The sequence below is a fragment of the Polistes canadensis genome, unplaced genomic scaffold (genome assembly GCF_001313835.1).
Source record: "Polistes canadensis isolate GaletaPanama2010 unplaced genomic scaffold, ASM131383v1 scaffold_41, whole genome shotgun sequence".
NCBI classification, from domain to species: Eukaryota; Metazoa; Arthropoda; class Insecta; order Hymenoptera; family Vespidae; genus Polistes; species Polistes canadensis.
In genome coordinates this window covers 417,816-439,483 of record NW_014569588.1, presented here as the reverse complement: position 1 = coordinate 439,483, position 21,668 = coordinate 417,816, and the positions used below count along the sequence as shown (strand labels likewise).

At 29.5% G+C, this 21,668-nt stretch overlaps 2 protein-coding genes across 2 annotated transcripts; both read left to right on the top strand.

Annotated features, from left to right (window-relative positions):
• The first annotated feature begins 1,888 nt into the window (after positions 1-1,888).
• LOC106784843 (1-acylglycerophosphocholine O-acyltransferase 1) lies at positions 1,889-16,283 on the top strand. The gene is made up of 11 exons (XM_014744789.1): positions 1,889-2,477; positions 8,740-8,885; positions 11,330-11,547; positions 13,191-13,303; positions 13,383-13,537; positions 13,664-13,801; positions 13,909-14,034; positions 14,126-14,273; positions 14,367-14,465; positions 14,662-14,806; positions 14,936-16,283. Exons 1-11 carry the CDS (start codon positions 2,352-2,354, stop codon positions 15,022-15,024), a joined length of 1,503 nt encoding a protein of 500 aa, XP_014600275.1. The 5' UTR covers positions 1,889-2,351; the 3' UTR covers positions 15,025-16,283.
• A 441-nt stretch (positions 16,284-16,724) lies between these two features.
• Positions 16,725-21,118, top strand: LOC106784842 (lisH domain and HEAT repeat-containing protein KIAA1468-like). The gene is made up of 15 exons (XM_014744788.1): positions 16,725-16,931; positions 17,029-17,375; positions 17,442-17,552; positions 17,634-17,878; positions 17,953-18,047; positions 18,156-18,263; positions 18,337-18,623; positions 18,688-19,015; positions 19,098-19,254; positions 19,335-19,458; positions 19,551-19,821; positions 19,896-20,031; positions 20,092-20,291; positions 20,442-20,703; positions 20,766-21,118. The coding sequence occupies exons 1-15, from the start codon at positions 16,811-16,813 to the stop codon at positions 20,911-20,913; spliced, it is 2,940 nt and encodes a 979-aa protein (XP_014600274.1). The 5' UTR covers positions 16,725-16,810; the 3' UTR covers positions 20,914-21,118.
• The last annotated feature ends 550 nt before the right edge of the window (positions 21,119-21,668 follow it).

The window sequence follows — 21,668 nt, the reverse complement described above, 5'->3', positions numbered from 1 at the left end:
CTAGTAATGACGGATTTCCGGCTATGACGGTAACATATAGACTTCGTGGTTTGTATTGTCATTGCATTAGGTACTTACTATCGCCTACTGATGGTCGCGGTAGTAACTAAGATGAATCCGGTTAGAAAAAAAGTGGACTTGTGAGCTTCTATGTACTTCTGTATTCTTTGAAATTGTGCAATTTGCATACATATCGATTGTTAGTTGGATAATCATTGACTATACCATCTGCGAATGAAACTACAGACGAAATGGTAAATGTGCAATCGTATTCTTAAAAAAGAATTTCTTTGTTTATCTATATTAAATATGATGATTATATGATTCTAATGAAAAGATATAATTATCATAAGGATTAAATGAATGATTTCATTATACCCAATTACACTTAGTATTAAAAACAGCAAGCGCATCGTCTTCGAACAATGCATCATTAAAGTTTATCGTGCAAACTAGTTCTCAATGGCAATAATTACGTTTTTAACGAGCCAGCTAACGTACGAAAATTCACAGATTACATCATTTCCAATAGTTCGAACCTATTGAATAATCGTAATCTAACGAATTTAAGATCGATATTATTGCAATGTAATTTAATCACGGATGAATTTTTATATCGATAATAGATATACTCCGATTGTTCCAAATTTTTTATAAAATTGTAATATCGATATTATCGAGACAATTTTCAATGTTCAACTAGGTAAGCTATATACGTATAATACGATTTAATACGATTTCCTTCATTTGAAACAAACAAAATAACAACACATCTCACATTCCTTTTCGACAAGGACAAAATTTTACGTACGTAAGGGATATATATTTAAACGATCGTATATATTTCCGTACATATAATACGATACATATATATATCCAGTACATATATATATGTAAAGGTAATAAAATATATATTTTTTTTAAATAACGTGAAAAGATAAGTTCTTTTATTCAACATTATTATTTATGAAAATAATCTAACAACAATAAATTGTAATAGTCAATATTATTAAATTATAAATGAAGAAATTTTAGAAAATAAAAAAGTATGTCCAAAATCTTTATATATAAACTTTTACATGCAAGCATTTTTGTATGCAGTAAAAACTGATAACGAAGTTTTATACGACACTAAATAACAGATATATTCTATTTAATTACGCAATTTACTTGAAAAGTTTAAAATGATTCACTGAAACTATCAATATTTTTATCTAAACATTTAAGTGAAATAACCTTGCATTTTTTCATAACTACTGAAGTCAATTTTTATTTTATTCTATTTTCACGTTTGTAATTTCAGTTAATAATTTTTAATTCACGAAACCAACATAGCAAGGACAAATTCAGAAAAACGATGCGCACGATTCCTCTTTAAAAGCACTATTGATCTTTAACGTGCATAGATATATGCGAGTGTAGATTCTATTAGATATATCGCCATTGTACAACAATTAGTATCGAAGATGAATTATTTTCACTTCTTCGTACATATCGATAAAAATATGAGAGAGAGAGAGAGAGAGAGAGATCGTTAAGAAGATCAATTATAATTGAGATCTTCGCTTACCAAATTTCATATTTTCATTAAAAAAAAGAATAGATAAATAAAAAATAAAAAAAATTTTGTCATCTATTAGAGTAATACAATCGTCAAGAAAAAAAGAAATCGCATAGACTAAAATATAGTATCAAAGCCTTATTCATATTTCCGTTGCACACAAACGCAGACGGGAAATCGTGTAAATTCACCCTCATTGTTAAAAAAGAAAAAAAAATGGCGTTCCGAGATCGCTCGTGTATTTTCGCGTTCCAAAGGGATAGCTACCGAAAACGAGCGAAAGCATTTCTCTTAGACCGATATGCGCGCGCATACTTAATGATTCGAGAATACTCGTCAGAGCTCGGTGGTGGTCGGACAAGGAAACGTGCATTGGTCGTTCGTTTTCACGATATTAAACGGGCGGCGAGGCACAGTACGTCGTGAACTGACAACCCCTACGTGCGCGTGACGGTGCTACTTCGTAACTGATCATCGACTTTTCGTTCTCTCTTTTCTATATATCTATATTTCTCCCCTTCTCTCTTTTTCTTTCTTTCTATCTTTATCCCTCTTTATCCATTTATATCTTTTTTTGACCTTCTCCCACTTTCCTACAAGAAACAAACGTTACTTCTCACTCTGTTTCTCTGTCAAGAAGAATAATCGTCGTTGACGAAGAGTGACGCGTCGTTATTTCCCTTGATCGTCTCAGAAACTATCGAGGATCCGTGAAAGACGAACAAACGAACCGTTGAGAACGTTTTAGCTTAACGTTCGTCATAAATAAAATTTGTGAGTAAAAAGAAAAATGGAGGAAATTAATGGGAGGATAGGGAAGAAGCACGAAGAGGTGGATGCTGCATCCCTCAGTGCTGATCTTCTCAATCCCTTCGTTCATCGACTCGAGCTTGACACGACCTACGATAAACTCAAGGTCAGTATTTCTTTCTCTTTCCTTCTTTCGTCAGTTTAACTATGAGCACACTCTTTTCACACGCGGAAATTCTCCCTTGGGATCGATTCTCGCGCATCTGTTCGGAGTCGGGTGAGTCATAAGGGGTGAGCCTAAGAAGCAGGTCTTAACCTCTCCCCCTTTTATAAACTGTTTATACAATATATCTTTTCGTAAATAATTATCAGTTAAGTTTAATAATTACTATTTTTCTTAATATAGGATTTCCGTTTGTTTCATTACTTTCTCAATTCCAATTCTATATTTTAATAAATTTAAATTTATTATGTAAAATTGAGCTGTTTATTTTGAAAGTGGCATAAGTCACTATTTTGTTTTTGTTTTTTTTTTTTTAAATGAAAAGATACCGTTCAATTGTAATTAATTCGATATTTTTGAAAAAGTGACTTATGCCACTTTCAAAATAAACGGCTCATTAATATAGTATATATAGCTATTAAATAGGATCAAGTTATTTCATCATTTGTAGCAATTATTCATCGTAGTTAAATTTAATATTTTAACAAATTGTTTTACGCATGAAATAACGTTTACTTTGGTAAGAAGGACATAAGTTGATATTTGAATTAGTGCTAAAACATGTATACGCAATGACGTGGTTAGTCGTCACTTTCTCCTAAAGTTTGTTGAACTAAGGATACTTAAACAACCGTCTACATGAAAACATTCGATTATACTCATTTTAATATTTCAACACCAAATTAACATTCTTAAGTGTGTACAGGTGGCTATATAGAAAGAAGTATAGCGCCCATGACATCAAACGATTTAATATGTAGGTTGTACACCAAAGAAAGAAAGGATAAGAAAAATCACTATTTAATGAGAAAAAAGAAAAAATAAATAGGTATCTTTGGCGTGATTGACCTAATTCTATCACTCGATCTATTTCTAATTTTTTCTTATGACTCGAAAATTGATATGAAACTCAACACAAAAGCGATATAAAGACAAGTTAATTTCCTCTTTTCAGATCCCTACTTTCACTCGTACAAACTTTGCTCTTTGTCGATCGTAGAAAGTCTTTCCAACATTTTAATTTCTATACAATATATAGGTATATTTATACAATACAAATTATATTTTCTTATAGTTATCTGTATTACCTTGTTTACATTATTTCCAAACTTATTGCAAACTTTATATTTTTTCATTTGCATATTAAAATAAGGAAGTCACTTGTGAATACTTTCTTTTATCGTTTTTAACATTACGTTTTAAAATATGTTTAATCGTCGAAAAAATACTACGTCTTACTGATCGATTTTTATGCTTTATTATCAAATAAATAACAAGCACTTTTTAAATTAACATACAAATTTTTCTTTAAAGTAACAGGAAATAGCAACATTTTAAATTAAAAAAAAATGTAAGAAAGAGCGTAACTTTGTTTTTATGAAAAATAATAATTTACGTATTTAAGCGAATAAAGAGAAAAAATGATTATAATGATTATAAATTATTAACATAATAATTTATGCTTGATAGAATGAAAAGAAGACCTTTTAAAAGTTCAACACTATTGTTTGTAAACCGATATATTGTCACGCCTACTTTAAATGAAAATAAATAAATAGAGATTGTTTCAAATTTAAATTTGAATAATTAATGATTTTTTTATCAATAAAAAACAAATGATTCCAGATCATTTTTCGATCTATTTGATTTCTATTAATAACGAATGTTGAAATCTTATACTGAAGTAATATTTATCATTAACATTTATCATAATAATTCTGTTAAGATTCGATAAGTTGAGAAGATTCAAATGAGAAAAGGGAATGTGCAAAAGTGTCCACGTATAATATTGATATTTGAAGCCTCGCAAAATTTAACCTGTTTGGAGTAAGAAATCTCTTTAACAATTACATATGCCAGCTTGCACCAAGAAGAAAGAAAGAGAGAAAGAGAAAGTTTTCATATATGTATACCGTAGTACGTGATGTGACATTTGTTTTTACAGTTACATTCGTGGATATTTTTTCATATAAAAATTAGTGCATGACGAATTGACGCGTGTGATATGTTTAAACGAATATTATCTTTATCATTTTATTTATATACAACTTAAGTCTTATTCACAATTTACGTTCTTACCCGTATTATTTCAGAACATTTTGTTGATTATTCATTAACGGATAATTTATGTATAAGCTTATTATTAAATTGTACAATATCATTCATTTGCTTTATTTTATTTATACAAATTTATACTAATTTACAAATTTGTCTAACTTTCTTATGCACAAGACTATTGTTCGAACACTTGTCTATAACTATAATATGCTCGCGTTATTTTTAACAATCAAAGTATTACCTGATATATATAGATATGACTGTAGATTGACGTAAGCGTTAGGAAAAGTATAGTTGTATTAAAATAAATATTTTGTATTGTCGTTTGCTATAATCAAATTGTTGCAGCAAGATTTAAATCTTGCTATATTTCTTTCTTCGTATCTAGTAACTTTTCTCACATTTGATCCCTTCTTAATAAACATTTCAAAATACAGTATATATATTTAGATTTGTACTATATGTAAATTGAATATAAACGATAGGAAAAGGAAGCGCCGTCTTTTACAAAACATAATTGAACGTGGTACATTTCTCAACTAGAAAATTAGAATTTCAAACCGCCTTGCGCCGGATAATGCTTCTCAATTTTATGTCGCTAATCAGTGAAAGCGATTTTCAATACGAGTCTCGGATATAAATGTTCATCGAGCGAAAGCCGATGAATGAAGAATAATTATTATTCGTTAGGAATATTTGCAAATCTAGGAGAACTATTAAATGAATGTCCTACTTTCGAAATACGTTAAATGCATGTTGCAAACATGAATACATATATTGTAAAACGTAACAATCAAATAAATAAATATTTAAAATATTCTTATATACAAAGATAGGTTGAAAAGTTTTTAACTTTAATCAACAAAAACTTTTATTATTTTTCTGTTTTTAAATAAAAGTGAATTTGACCATTTATCGTATTTTTTATGTATTAAACAAAGATATTTACGTTCAAGTATATAAAATTGATGAAATCAAATACCAAGAAGAATACACGCATAAGATCTTGTTGATGTTTCGAGCGTTCAAAAAAGGACCAAACATCTTCATTTGAAAGCCAAAAAAAAAAGTAGGTCACATCAAATAAAGTTCAATTTATGTTAGACAAAAAGAATTTCGTTTTTTACGTCTAAGGACGTATCCTTTAAAACTCACGCATACATATAATTTTTATGTATTTACCTACTTAAATTTGTATATCTGTGTACATTTTATCTCATTTTAAAAAAGAAATTATATCTGAACATCGACTGTATTATTTGTAAATGAATTTATTCTAACGGTGTTTTATATTTTCGAAAGATCATAGTCACAGAGAAAAAGCTACCATGAACAAATCGGAAAGTTAAACTCGTAAAGCAAGGAAAGCTATAAAGACAGACCGTCGACGCCTTTCATCTTTATTCTTCGACACTTTTCTGCTCTCACCACAAACATCCCGACATTCGATATAAACCTTATGTAGTGCAATTTTTTCTTTTATTCTTTTTCTTTCTATTTTTCAACCCTTTTAAAAATATGCGTCAAAATCAAGTATTTGATTTTGATGAAAACGATTTAGAAATGAAATTCTTCAATCATTTAATTATTATTTATTTTTATCAAAACAACAAAATGATGTAGCAATCACTAGTATAAATATTTCAATATATATATCTAGAATATAATAATACATATATTTTTATATTATATTACATTGTATAATATATAATATATATTTTTTTATATTATTTTATATTACATTGAAAAAAATGCATTTAATGAAGTTACATAATAAAATCAAGTGAAATACATTTATTGGCAAAAATTGAAGAATATATAGAATGCAAGAAGTAATAAAAATCTATATGGTTCTGTCGTTGTTCCCTAGAATAAAAGGGGTAAAAAAAACGGAAAGAAGCAAAAGTTAACCTCCCCCACTTTTTTAACTAACTGTGCCTTGCCAGATGTGGGTCACAAAATATGAGGGTCTACTTCGGCGAAATGTATTCGGCGTAAAAAGCAAAGAAGAAAAGAAAAAAAAGGAACGAATGACAGAATTGTTGAGCCTTCGCTTACGTCATTCACACCCTTTACTTATTTATTCTTGCAAGATATTCTTATTATATGTAATACACACTTCGAAATTCTCCAATAAAATTATAAGGAAACTTGTAAAACATAACATTTGAATGTCATCAAATAATATGCACAGTACAGTTTATCAAGGACTACAATTTTTATTTTTATTTTTTGCTTAAATATCTTTCATAGATATTATCTATATATAATTTGTTTCTTTCTCTTTTTCTCAATATAAAAAATGACTTTTAATGATGCTTCTTTCCTAAAATTTTATAACTTCAATTCGTTCAGTCAAGGAATAGTCTTCTCATCCTTTTGGAAGAACTTGACACAATTCTTGGTCATGGTCATAGCATGCGTGAGGTTGATCTTAAAACAACATCTGAATAAATAATGAGAAAAACCTTCTGCTCATATTAAAAAAATAAAAAAAAGAATGATATCCGACATAATATTATTATTTGTTTATCTACTTTTTATTGTTTTTACGTGATTCAATAGGAAGGTTAACAACACGTTTAATGGATCCTTGAAAAAATAGGTAAATGATATTGAGAGGCTCGTTAAAAATTTACAACAGAAAACTCGCTTGCACGGTGCTTTGCACGGTGAATATTAATGTTAAATAGCAACCTTATTATCATGTAGAAGGTTAAAATGATTTTGTAATATTATTGAATCATCATTCGCTGATATTTCTATCCCTCCCAAATGTATGATTCCATATCGATTTCTTTTTCGTTCTTCATGGTAAATTGTATATTAATTACAATTACTTTGCTACAAAAAATAATAGTTGGACAAATTAAATGCGGCGTTAGATAAGTGAGTTTATTTTTCATTCAATTTCCATTCAAATATTGAAAAATAAATATACAAATTATACATAAACTTAATCTTATTAAAACAGGAACATAATAAAATTCATTATACTTCTACTTTTGATATACGATATTATACATGATTGCTCTACGATCAAAGCAAAATGGTAAAATTTCTTATCAAAAATTATAGCTTGTTAGAATTCGAGCGAATCATCACTTGGAATGACATTCTAGAACTAGATTGCCCACTGCATGTCTTATATACTTATTTTCTTCGAGTACTTTCAACGTTCAAGGTTGAATAGAATCCAAATACTTGAAAAAATTTTAATCATGTTAATATTTTGTCAAGAAAGATATCTTTAATGAACAATTTACAAAGAAAGGAAAAAGAACGCATCATTAAAATTTAAAAAATCGAATAAAATTCTAACGTGAATTCTAAAGACTTTATTGTTAAAATTTCTTACGAACTACTACTAGAATTTTTTATATCACGCGAATGAAATATTTCGAATATGAAGACTCATATAGTAAATGACCAAAGTGAAAATCTTAAGTAGCAATAGATTTGGAACTCGATGGCTCGTTTTGGTACATGAAAGTACCACACGAAATAACGATCTCGATTTATATAATAATCCGAGGAAAAATGTGCTACTTTCTCATATACATTTTTCGTGACTTCAAAAGAGGCCAAGGAACCGGCAGAAGAATAAGGACAGCGGTACACGCAACCTTGTACCGTTGAATCCAGAAACGCATCGTCGTTGCATCGAAAATAATCTTTCGGCCGTAACCTCGATCTTGAAAGATCGAGTGAGAGAAATACACGTGGAACGATAAGTTACAGCGTAAGCCAAACTAACGGAACGAGCAAACGGTACTCGTTTTCCTTTCTTAATCTTTCTCTCTCTTTTCTTCTCGCTTATCTTCTTCTTCTTCTTCTTCTTCTTCTTCTTCTTCTTCTTCTTCTTCTTCTTCTTCTTCTTCTTCTTCTTCTTCTTTTTCTTTTTCTTTTTCTTCTTTTTTTTCTTCTTCTTTTTCTTCTTCTTTTTCTTCTTCTTGGTAAAACATTCATCTGCAGGATAAATGATCTGTTTTCCTGTGAAGATCGACAAAACGAAAATCGTTGGAAAACTTCTTAAGAAAATGTGTTTGCTACTTGATTTAAATGAATAATATAATCTATGATACGTATATGCATATGCGTACATGTTAATATATGAATTTAATCTTATGAATATTTCATGTTACAGACGGCATTTTTGACGGTAGCCCTGCTACCACTAAGGCTAGCTGCGATTACCGCTTTGGTGATAATGGCCTGGCTTTTGGCTTGTTTGGGTCTCTATGGACTTTCTGAAGAAGATTTACGTCGAGCGCCTCTTACAGGATGGAGACGGTAAGTTATGATAAAATACAGAACATTTTATTTCTTTCGCAAATCAAGTTCTTTATCTAAATATAATTACTATGCAGGATCAGTATTACGTTATGTTTTATTCATATACAAATAAAGAGTAGATTCTTGGTTATAGTTGAAATCAATGGGAGCATTGATATTGTTAAATTCTAACGGCGAATGTTGGAAATAATTATTTAAATAATTTTTATTAGGATAAGCTTAATTAACATCATAGAGCTTGACAAAAAAATTTCTTTCCTGTTGACCCGAAAAAAGTCCGAGTGATTATTTTATGCTCGAAAGGTAGCAGCACCACGTTAACTTTTGTGAATAATACCTGCTCTCTCGGCTGACTCTGCACAGCATATAACCACTTACCTCTTGCTTGTTAACCCTTTCGTTGCCAATGATGACTATAATTACAGCACGTTCGCTTCATACTACCGATGACTTTAATAATATATTTGAAATTCTGCATTAATTCACAGCTTCGATTATATTAACTCGATACAACAATATTATAAGAAAGCAATAATTTACGTGACGCGACAAAGTATTAAATATTGTACTTTGTCAGCAATACGGTAGATATATGTTCGGTTCGTGATAAAGTACACAATCGGTTCGCGTTGAAGTGCACACTCCCGTTTTGATTGCCTGTATAGTAACACCATACTTGCAGATAATGCTGTCGTTGCGAAATGACTAACGTTACAGAAGTCGATAGTAGCGAATAAATTAGTTTTAATTCAATAATAATTAGTTAGTAACTAACACAAAATTTTGATAATTAACCCTTACATTAAAGCTTAAAACTTGTATGCTGTAAAATTAATGATAGTATCACTTATCAATGTTTGGATGCATTTAATTATGTTGAATTTGTAATTTGGCATGCCTATATTAGTATAAAGAAGCGCTGTCCAACTGACGCGACCCACGAAACAAATTAATATTTTTAAAATAAAAATTGAAATAAACATTTATGCCAAATTAAATTTATAATTGAAATGAAAGGAAACTTTTATTATCTATCCTTCTTTGGCCTCCGAAATGTTTGCAAAAGAAAAAATTTCCTGAGGACTAACAGAAACTCGAAACTTGAAACTCGAAAAATATTATGTAAAATAAGTAATAATTGAACGTATATTATATTAAAATATTGAATTGACTTTTAATATGTTCAAATACTAAACTTAATAGTATCTAATAACATTATTTCGATACGTTTATAATATTTTAAATAAATCGTTGATACATCAGCTAAAATTTTTTCGACCATAGAGAATGCGTACACTTTTAGATGAATTCCTCATTATATCTCATAAATAATTAATCATTTAAGGGATCACATGCTTAATTTAACACATAATTCATTTTTTGCAGTAATTAATAAACTACGTATTATATTTGATCATTTTTAAAGCAATTACTAAACTTGTAAATAATATTATAACATTTAAACAAACTTGCATGAAATGTACAAATTGGGTATCGCACAATAAAATGTAAATAACCACTAGAGATACTAAGTTTCTATCTCATATCGAATAGCTTTCACCTTCATACACCTGCTATGACCGCGCGTTTTATAAATGACATCGAAAGTACACACTCGAGACTTCTGTTTAAATTTTTATAACGGAAGATTACCTAGAAAATGGAAGAACATAGGATATTTCGTAAAAAGACCATTACTTCAATCGAAACAAATCTTCAATTTTAACAACAAAGTAATATTGATACCAATCCTCGTTAAATTAATTGATTTCATTTTATTTCACTTTAATCATTGATAATAAAAGAAAAAAAAAGTACCTGCGCAGTTGTGATTTATATTATAAAAATCCTTGACCTTCTTATCGTTCGAAGTTCGCTCTATAAAATTTTGATTAGAGGATATGTTAGTGGTGATAATGAATTCTGACGAGAAGTTCTTTTGAAATAATAAAAGAATCTATACCGTCTATAGAAGCCTCGACCAAAAAATGGAAGTTCAAGTTCAAGCTAATTCCGTAGCAATGGATTGACAAAGCCAATGACTATAACATTTCCTTTGATTGATTAAATGTTAATATTGTAATAATCGATAATTAATAGATCATTAAATTTAAATATATCATGATTCTAATTATCAAATCTCTTAACTATACGTGTTACATGATGTAACAAAAATCGACGAATTTTCAAAAATCGGATGCAATTAAATTCAAATACAACGATATTCATTCACACAACAAAATAGAAAACGCTTAGTTGAAAGAAGTTACGTTTGCATGCGAATTTGTCAATATTACATAGAAACGAAAGTAAATACCTAAATGCATTCATTTTGTTTGCCTCCCTTTCTCTTTCGTCGAAAATCATAAAAAATACTCAAGTATGTTTCCGTAACTGGAAAAGAAATTATCATCATATATATGAAACATATGACGAAACAGAGACATGCGCATCGTGATCTGCTGGATGATGCGAGTATTATTCATCTGTGGTGGATTTCATCAGCTGAAGGTGAAAGGTCGACAAGCAGAAACAAAGGATGCCCCGGTGCTAGCCCTTGCACCACACTCGAGCTTCTTCGATGCACTTCCGGTCGTTTACCTTGGTGGACCAAGCATAGTCGCCAAAGGAGAGACGAGCCGCATTCCTTTCTTCGGAAGTAGGTCTCAATTATCATCATCTCATCGTTATTTCTTTTTCCTTTTTATTCGCCAGTCGAGAAAACGATGTTGAGCGTACATTGACCGAGTATTTGTTCGAATCATTCCATGCAATGTATAAGAAAAACATCGACAAGTTATTTCCCGTAAATAAGTGAATATATGAAGAAAATAAATCGTTTTGTTTAAATGATTTTATCATTTTACTAATATCATTATAAATAAATAAATATTAACACTAATTCATTTATAGAATTAAATGACAAAATATCTATTCTTACATTTATTCTAGATTTGTGCAAAATATGAATACTATGTTTCCATAATAATATAATTTCATTGAAATGATTAGTTATGCATAGATATAATGCCTTTAGAAATAAATTTATGCACACGTGTACATACGTATGGTGGATGGGATCATTTTCGTGTTCTAACAATAAAATTAATATACTTATTAACAGTTTCATTGGATTGTGCCGTGGGTAAAAAATAAGTAATATTGTGCAAGAAGATAACATTAAATAAATACGCACAATAGCTTATGGACTGACAAAATGTGAATTTAATTTAAATTAGCCAACGGGTTTTTGGTTATTTGTATATCTAGTCATTAAGGACTTTTGGCTCTATCTTCTCTTTCACTTTCCTGTTTCATATTACGAAATAAAAAAAAAGGAACGTTACAACGATCTTCCTATAAGCAAGATCATTGAACTCTATAGATGACTTCATCGACTTATTTTTTTGCATACCAAACGTTCGATCAACTTTTTTTCTTTTCTTAAAACAAAAATGATCGAAAAAAATAAAGAAATTTCAGTGACAAGAAAATATAATTTGATCTTAAGCAAACAAAATAGAATCTTTGTTGAAGTATTTAATTATTCTATTAAATTATACTATTAAATCCGAATCGAGTCCTCGACGATCAGCTTTATCGTGTTAAATTGAAATAAGTATAGCATTGTGTGGATTAAAATCTACAGCAAAATAGTTCCCTGGTTGTGCTTTCTGGGACGACTGACATACCAGGCAGGAGGAATGAGAATCGTCGTACGCGGCAGACAGGCTTCAAGAGTCGAGGCACCAATTCTAGTGGTTGCACCGCATTCAACATTCATCGATGGTGGTATCGTCTACGTAACTGGATTTCCGTCAATCATCGTAAGACGAGAATCAGGATTGAATCCGTTTACCGGAAGTATGTGAACGCTGAATATATTTCAAAATTCTTCAAAAACAAAAACTATAAAAAAAGCAAGTGATCGACGTTTTTCTAATTTAAAAGAAGATTTATTATAATCTATTGATTAATTATTATATTTTCTATCTTCGAACTCTTTAACTGTAATTGTAATCCAAAGATGTTCGTCTTATATGTGCCCCATTCGCCATATGTTAGAAAAGAAAACGATCTCAAATTCACCTTTATTTAACAATTTAGATCACAATTACGTCAAATACACATTTACGTAAATGCTAATGTAAACTCATGCATCTTCGTTCAACAACGTGAAAGTAATCGCGTTCGAATAAAAATCGAACAAAGCTCGAATGATACCCGATCATAATTTCTCGCAAAGAATCATAGGAAATCATTTGAGCTCTTTGATTTAATGTGTTTTTCTTTCGCATACAGAGCTCATTAACTACACGCAACCGGTTTATGTATGGAGAGAAGATCCTAATTCACGACAAAATACGATAAAGGAAATAATCGAACGTGCTACTTCGAAGGAGGATTGGCCACAGGTAAATTGATTATGGTTGAGTCTTTAAATGTAGATTTGACTGAAATTCATGAAAATATATTAAATCATTTTGTTGTTAGGTAATGATTTTCCCAGAAGGTACCTGCACGAATCGTTCGTGCCTAATAACTTTTAAGTCAGGTGCTTTCTACCCAGGTGTACCTGTGCAACCAGTGTGTATCAGGTATCCTAATAAATTAGATACAGTCACATGGACATGGGAAGGTCCTGGAGCGTAAGTACAACATTAAAGCATTTACCACTAAAAAAATTTTTTTTATCACTGACAAATATAATTTTTTTCATACTATAAAAAATCAACTTAATGACCCGAATTGTTACCTTAGCCAATTTCTTTTAGTTTAAAATTATTATGGCTCACGCTGACTCAGCTAAACAGCAGTTGTGAAATTGAATTCCTTCCTGTCTATAAACCAAGTGAAGCAGAAAAAACAGATCCCAAACTTTACGCGAATAATGTCCGTCGTGTTATGGCAGAGTAAGTAACATCTGTGGTAGAAGTAATCATTGCTAACTCGAAATGTGTATATTAAAAATTCGCTTTTTGGTGATATTGTTTTGGAACAATCTTTCCTTGGGTTTCAGAGCCCTCAAAATACCTGTCTCTGATTATACTTATGATGATTGTCGAATCATCAGCAAAGCTCATCAGTTACATATACCACATGCCTCCACTATAATAGAAGCTCACAAACTTCGAAATAAACTTGGGTTTGTTTTCTAATATTAATCATATAATCTTATAAAACTTGTATCTTTAATTGACAAAAATTTGTATAAATTAAGTATTGTTTGTTTGTAGTTTAACAGCATCGAAAACGGAAGAAGAGCTTCTAGAAAAAAAAGTAGAAAAATTCGGCGAAGAGGTAAATTTGCAAGAATTTGCACGAATTCTTAGACTCGATGAAAAGGAATCGACTACTCAACAGCTCTTTCGAATTCATGACAGAGTATGTTCATTGTAAAATATTAACTGATCTTATTGCCTCAGTTTTATTTTTTTCGCAATAACGCAAATTCGCTTCATGTATCTTCATTTTTAGAATGGCAAAGGCACAATAGATCTTGAAGAGTATATATTCACGATATTGGCAACGACAAATGCTAATTGTGAATTGGATATGGTTGAAATCGCATTAGATGTAAGTATACATTATATAAATACAAATATATTTATATGCACATATATATATAATGACAGTTCTAAAAAGAAAAAAAAGAAGTTAATGATTTTTCATAAGTCTATAAGTAGCAGTCTAAGAAAAGTATCGAAATACTTATTTCTTTAAGAAACACTAAATTATAACCCATAAAAATGTTTATTCATGTTTCATCTAGGTTTGCGGTTCTAAAACATTAAAGTGTGTTAATCTAGCAGAACTTAGAAAAGCTTTAAGGTTGTCATTACACTTACAACCAGAGGATGTTGATAAAATCTTTCAACAAGCTTGCAACAAACCCGGTGACAACGTAGTAACTTATGGTAAATTATAATTTATTTAATTTGATTACAGTTGAAATTCTTGTCAGTTTTACCACAAATATTTAACTGTACTGATACTAGTTTTATGTTGTAATAATAATGTAATTATATAATCATTATTTTATACAGAGGCCGCACTTGGAGTACTGGCTACACGAGCAGAATTTTCACATCTGTTCACTGGGAATTCTGAGACAAAGAAAAAGAAGACCATTTGAGAGTGTCTCTTGACCGCGGCTCGTATTCCTCGAAGATTTAGGGAGCAACGTGACTCCAATAGGCCACTTCTCAGCCAAATTTGTTCTAGCCCTGTATAATTAGGTAATTTCTCATACGATCGTTCAAATTATTTCTTCTCTGCATATATGCTTAGCAAATTTGTTAAATAACATCTTTATCTTCGATAAAATAGTTAAGTATTCGAGAAATTCTATGGTGATTGATAAACTGAGCCTGCATAGTAAGCATGCTACTACTACTAATTTAATCAGATTATGATTATTGTTTTGACAAATGCGCGGAAACTTTTGTTGAAGTTATATGAAAAAAAAATATTCATATAATAATGTTCGAATTTGAACAACATTAAAGCAGTTCAGTATTCATTTATTAATAGTTTGAATAATCGTTTTTTTTCATCACAATTTCGTTATAATGACGCTATATTAAAATATATAAAATCGGATAGCAGCTACTCACAAAGAAAATAACTTAAGTCTCTTTTTTAACACATAATAATATAATTTAATAATTACTATATGTAGTCTCTGTACTATTTTGAAGTATTTTTTCGTTCGTCTGACAATTTACTTTAACAATTGAAAGTAGGTATTATTTAGAATAGGCCTTATTGTATTAGTTATAGGTATTACGATGAATTTTTCATCTTTATGAGGTTTCATGCTCGGAATCAAAATTGAGTATGCGTTACACGCTAAAACTTTCATTAAATAGAGGCATGCAGAATCCTTGCTATGAAACTGGAAGATAATGTCGGACGTATCGTCCATAGGAAATATTATTTAATCTTATAATCGCTTTAGATTGCTCAGGGTTTGTAAAATGCGAAAATTATTGAATAAATGCTCGATTATATTATGTTTATGACAATTAAATCACAAAGATCAACTTGGTCACTTGATCGAGTTTCTAGTAAATCGAAGTACACTAATTATGAGTAACTAGAAATTAGAATTTGAGTATGCATTTATAGAATAAATATGTTATAAAATTTATTCTTTGCTCGATAACAATACATGCTACAGTATTTAATATTTAATATACACACATATATATAATAACGATACATTGGTCGTGAGATACAATAATATGTTACTTATTGTATATACGCATATATATACGGAGACGCGAGTGTGTGTGCACGTGCGCGATGTGTGTAATGTATATACACAAAATATATACTTGTAAATATAGATACAATAAAATATTCTTACAAGGTATGAATAATCTTGATAAGTAATCAAGAATATTATATTTTTTCTCTGCCTATAAATTGGCAAAAATGATTTATTTACATTATGAACTTATTTTAAGTACGAAACAAGACTGAATATATATATATATAAAGAATATAATAGATTTATATATATATATATATATATATATTTATATATAAATGTATAAAATGGCACATAAATGTGTGTGTGTGTCAAAATACCAAAGAATACAGAAGTCATAGAAGCTCACAAGTCCACTTTTCGCGTAACCACAATTATCTTAGTTAGTACCCTGACTACCAGTGGGCAAGGGTAGGTACTTAAGGCAATGACGGTATAAACTATGGAGACTATATGGTACAAACAACGAAGCTTTAGGCACCGTCATTGCCTTAAGTACCTACCCTTGCCCACTGGTAGTCAGGGTACTAACTAAGATAATTGTGGTTACGCGAAAAGTGGACTTGTGAGCTTATATATACTTCTGTATTCTTTGAAAATACTAGCTAGATCATCTAGTCAAGCTACTTTGGATTCCCTTGATAATATGACAAGGTACTCTGAAGATGGTACTGGAGTTGATGAAAGAGTTGCGATTTTGGAATTTGAACTTAGAAATGCAAGAGAAAGTATTTCTGCCCTTCGTGCAAATCTCACTGTTGTTACAGGTTTGTTTTCTTTATTCTTTTTCTTTTATTTTGTTTAACGTTTCTTTACACATTTTTATTATATAGTTAAATTTTTTTTAATTAAATAATATTTCAGAATTTGATGGCGCAACACCCGATAAACGTTCGGAAAAGAAAATTAATAATGATAATCCTATAAAACCTCATGAACAAAGAGCTTTAAATTTTCTTGTCCATGAATATTTGCTTACACATTTTTATAAATTGACATCGGTAACATTTAGTGATGAAAATGAAGATCAAGACCTCGAAGATTGGCAGGATGTTGGTTTGAACATTTCAAAACCTTCTGGATTATTACAACTTTATAGAGAATACATGAGAGCTAATGGTCATGACAAGCCACCTTCTGTAAATGTTTCTGTTCAAACTGAATTCGGAGATAATGAAGTAGAAAGAAAAGAGAACGAATTGAAAGAAATGGTTTGTGATTTTTACGTGCAGCTTATATTATAATTTTTCAATTTAAAAATTACTATTTTATTACAGGAAGAGCAAATAGAGCAATTAAAACAACAAACTGTATCATTAAAAAAAGAACAGATGGATCTTCAGAATTATATCGATACTACCAATGAAAATTTGATAACAGATAATAAGGTAAAATGAAATGTTATTATTTGTTGTTGTGTTGCTTTTAAAAAATCCAATTTTTATAAAATATATATGTTTTTCATTTAGCAACACAGTAATGATACAATCCAATCTATAAATTCGAATTCTACAACACCAGATAAATTTGAAATTCTTGAGTCTCCCCCGCGCGATGTTTCAAACGCAACTCAAGATCCCGAAGAAGATGATACTGTTTCGGTAGTAATGAGTTTGGGTGAAACTGATCCAGGAGATAAAGAATGGACAAGGATACAGCTACCTAGGGCTGATGTTACAGAAGGTTCAACTATTTTATCAAATGCACCGTCCAGGTATATAGATTTATAAATTAATGTATAATTTATTTTAAGATATGTTTAAAATAATATTTGTATATATATTTCAGACTTATGGCATTATCATTTAAATTAGAAGTTCTTAATCTTTGTTTGGTGGATACTGTAAGTGATATGATAGCAGTGGCAGAAGAACCATTTAAAGGTGAAGTTTCTCTCGATACATTTGTTAAAATTTTGGCACAAACATTACCTCGAATAATACCTAATATTATATTAAACAAACGAGAAGAAGTTATACCTTTAATAATAGGCACAGTTGGTTTACATTCCGACTCTGGGGAGAGAGAAAAATTATTAAAACTTCTCTTTAATTTAAAAAAAAGACCGCAAGAAGAAGAACGACAAATGATCATATCTGGTTTGTATTTATTTTAAAATCAAATGATTTACTTAGAATAAGATTTATATATATACATATACTTATTTCATAGGTTTAGTGGCAATGGCAAATCTTGAAAATGAACCTATCGGAGGAGAAGAAGTTTTAACTTTGTGTTGGGAACAAATCCAACATAAGTATCCAGAAAGAAGATTATTAGCTGTTGAGTGTTGTTCTGCATTAGCTACATTTACGATAGTTTCTGTTAGAAATTCCCTAACGTTTTCTATGCTACAACAAATGCTTTTAGATGATAAAGATCCTTCAGTTAGAGCTAGTGTAGTAAAATGTTTGGCTCTACTCGTAACACTCATGGATATACCAGATAAATATTTTCAGGTAATATTCTATATCATTTTTAGATGTGATATATACTTATTAATATCCTGTTATATTTTTTTAGTGTGAAGAACTTGCTTTTACAGCCTTGAATGATTCTTCTTCTATAGTAGTTAATACAACAATTTCTATATTTTTACCAGTCCTAGCACAATGGGCTTTATCTTTAAAAAGATTTAGGTCGCATCTTTTACCACGTTTAATTTTAAAAGTAAAAAATCGTATAAAACCTATTAATTCTCAAAATTCGCCTGTTAAAGATAATATAGACGAAGAGAGAATAGAATCGTTGATTGGTGCATTACAATATTTACTTCCTCATACCATTGTGTGCGTTGCTGATACTGATACCGTTAAAAGTTTTATAGAACCTTCAATTTCGATAGAATTACGTAAGTAAATTATAAAAAATACAGATTTAAAAACATTATAATAAAATATCTTATGTTAATAACAATAAATTTGTTATTTTAGCTGCCGAGTTTTTAAGTATATGTCAGTGTAATATAATTAATCCAAAATTATTTTATGATAACGAAAGGTATTATGTAGGTGCACTTTTAAATACATTTTTTTTATATACCTGGGAGAATGATTTATGGCCAGAATTAGAATGGTTTACTAATAAATTGTAAGTAGTATAAATTTTATAAGTTTCTATTAATTTATAGGATATACCATTTTATAAAAAATTATAATGCCTGTTTTTAGAATTATAGATATTCTTGAAATAGTGAAATCTACGGAAATAGTACAAGAAAGTGTTATAAATTCACTGCTCACATATATACAATCCTTGTGCATTGGTTTTGGAAAATATATTACTCAGACAAGGGTAATTCCTACAGTGTATAATGCTATATGATAGCACTTGAATATTACAGCAGTATCATCAATTTTATTTACAGAATTTTTCTTACGTTACAGATTCAACCAATATTTTTATCGGAAATAACAGAGTTGGAAAAACAATTATCAACATTATCAATGGATAATAAAAACCTCAGCTTGACATTGATTCCAGCTTACTTGATTATACTAAGCACTTTAAATGGTATCGAAGTTTCCAAATCTATCAAACAATTTTTAGTTGTTTTGTCTATTAGTGGGATCAGTATTACAAGTCTTCAAATTGCGATTGTAAAATTATGTGCTAAAGAAGAAATGCAAGAACATGTACTAACAGGCTTATGGGACGGTAATTTTGATTATCTTATTGCTATTGACTGTAATGTTAGTTTTTAAACTATTTATTATGACTATATATTACAGGTGTAGTGCATCAGAGATCTAGCGTAAGATGTGCAGTTGCAACATTATTTGGTTCTGTCATAGCTCACACTTCAGATCGATTGATAAGTGGAAGAATAGTTCCAGCTATTGTAACATTGGCCAGTGATCAAGATATGTAAGTAATATTTTTATTTATAAAAGAAAGATAAAGCTTCATTCAAATTTTTATTTTCAGAACTGTAAAAGCAGCAGTTATACCTCCCTTAGGTCGTCTTATCACAGAATGTAAATTAAGAGAAGCACGTGATAAGGCACGGTTAACTTTAGAAACTATTGCTAGAGAATCACAAAATGTTTTGTCTGTATTAGCTACTCCTCTTGTTTCAACTTTAGCTTATATTGCTCCAAGTTGTCCGCAAAGTTATATAGAGGATGGTAAGATTTTTAAAGCTATAATTTAGGTGTGCTTTATGCAAATTTTTTTAATCATTCTATTCGTGACAATAAAATTTTATATTAATGTAATTATATTGAAACAAGTCGCTACCAATATTACCACTAGTTAATTTTTATTTTTATTTACAGTAATTGCAACACAATTGACTGGAATAACTACAACAGCGATGCGACGAAATCGTAAAGTAGATTTGTGCAATTCTTTGATTGAAGCCTACTCAGTTTTAGTTTATTGTCCACTGAGTAATCAATGTATTTCTGGAGTTGTATTACCTGGTTTAAGGCATTTAGAAACTTTGGTTAATCAAAGTTTGCCACAACAAAAAGAAACTGTTAAATCTTTATTAAGAGAAGCAGAATCTCATCAAGATATTGTTAAACCAATTGAAAGGTAATGATATTATATTTTTGTATATTAATAGAATTATTTCTGTCATTCTTCTACGATTTTAGATCAAGCTCAATGAGTTCTGGACTTTCCTTATCAATGGCGACAGTTAATGTAGGGCAAGGTGTAGAGGACATGCGACAAAGAATGAGCAAGATTTTTCAACAGAGACCTAGTTCCTCAACAGTGACTAGTATTTTCAAGAAAAAGTAGTTATATTATTTATAATATTTTTGTATTCTTCGCTTTATGTATATAATTTTGTTTTTCTTTTTCTCTATGAATCCCATTATTAAATTTTTTGTTGACTTTATCCAGGATTTTTTTTTTCTTTTTAGTCAATGTTATAGAATAAATAGTACGGGTATAAATACAACATTCATAATTTTATGCTCGCACAAGTTGATAAAATTGAAAATTTAAAGAAATTATAAAATAAAATATTACTTTTTTAATAAGAGCTTATATACGTTCATTGTAATTTTTTTATAAATATTATTTAAATTGTAGTATGCCTTTTAATATGAGAACAAATAGAAAGTAATATATGAAAAATAGATTTTCCTAATGCAGATTTATAAATAATACTTCGTGTGATTTAATTGTTGTCTTTTTTTTCTGTAATAATTATAACAAATTCAGATTATTTTTTCCAATATGTAATGTTTATGTTTGGATATAATTTTTACGTCTTTTTTTTTTTCTATGGTTGTGGAAAAAGATATGTTGAGCCTGTACATATTGATTAAGGATTAAGAGACAACAGTATTAATACAGTATGTCCATTGCATAAAACAGTTGTGATTATCACTACGTATACTATTAAAAAAGTCAATAATTAAGATTTATCATTAATTATCACTATCGTTTCTGATACATGCGAATATGTAATCTCAGTATTAAGTTTTAAATATTATTATAGTTATATATATATTATTTATTTAAATAATATTTAAAATTATNATATA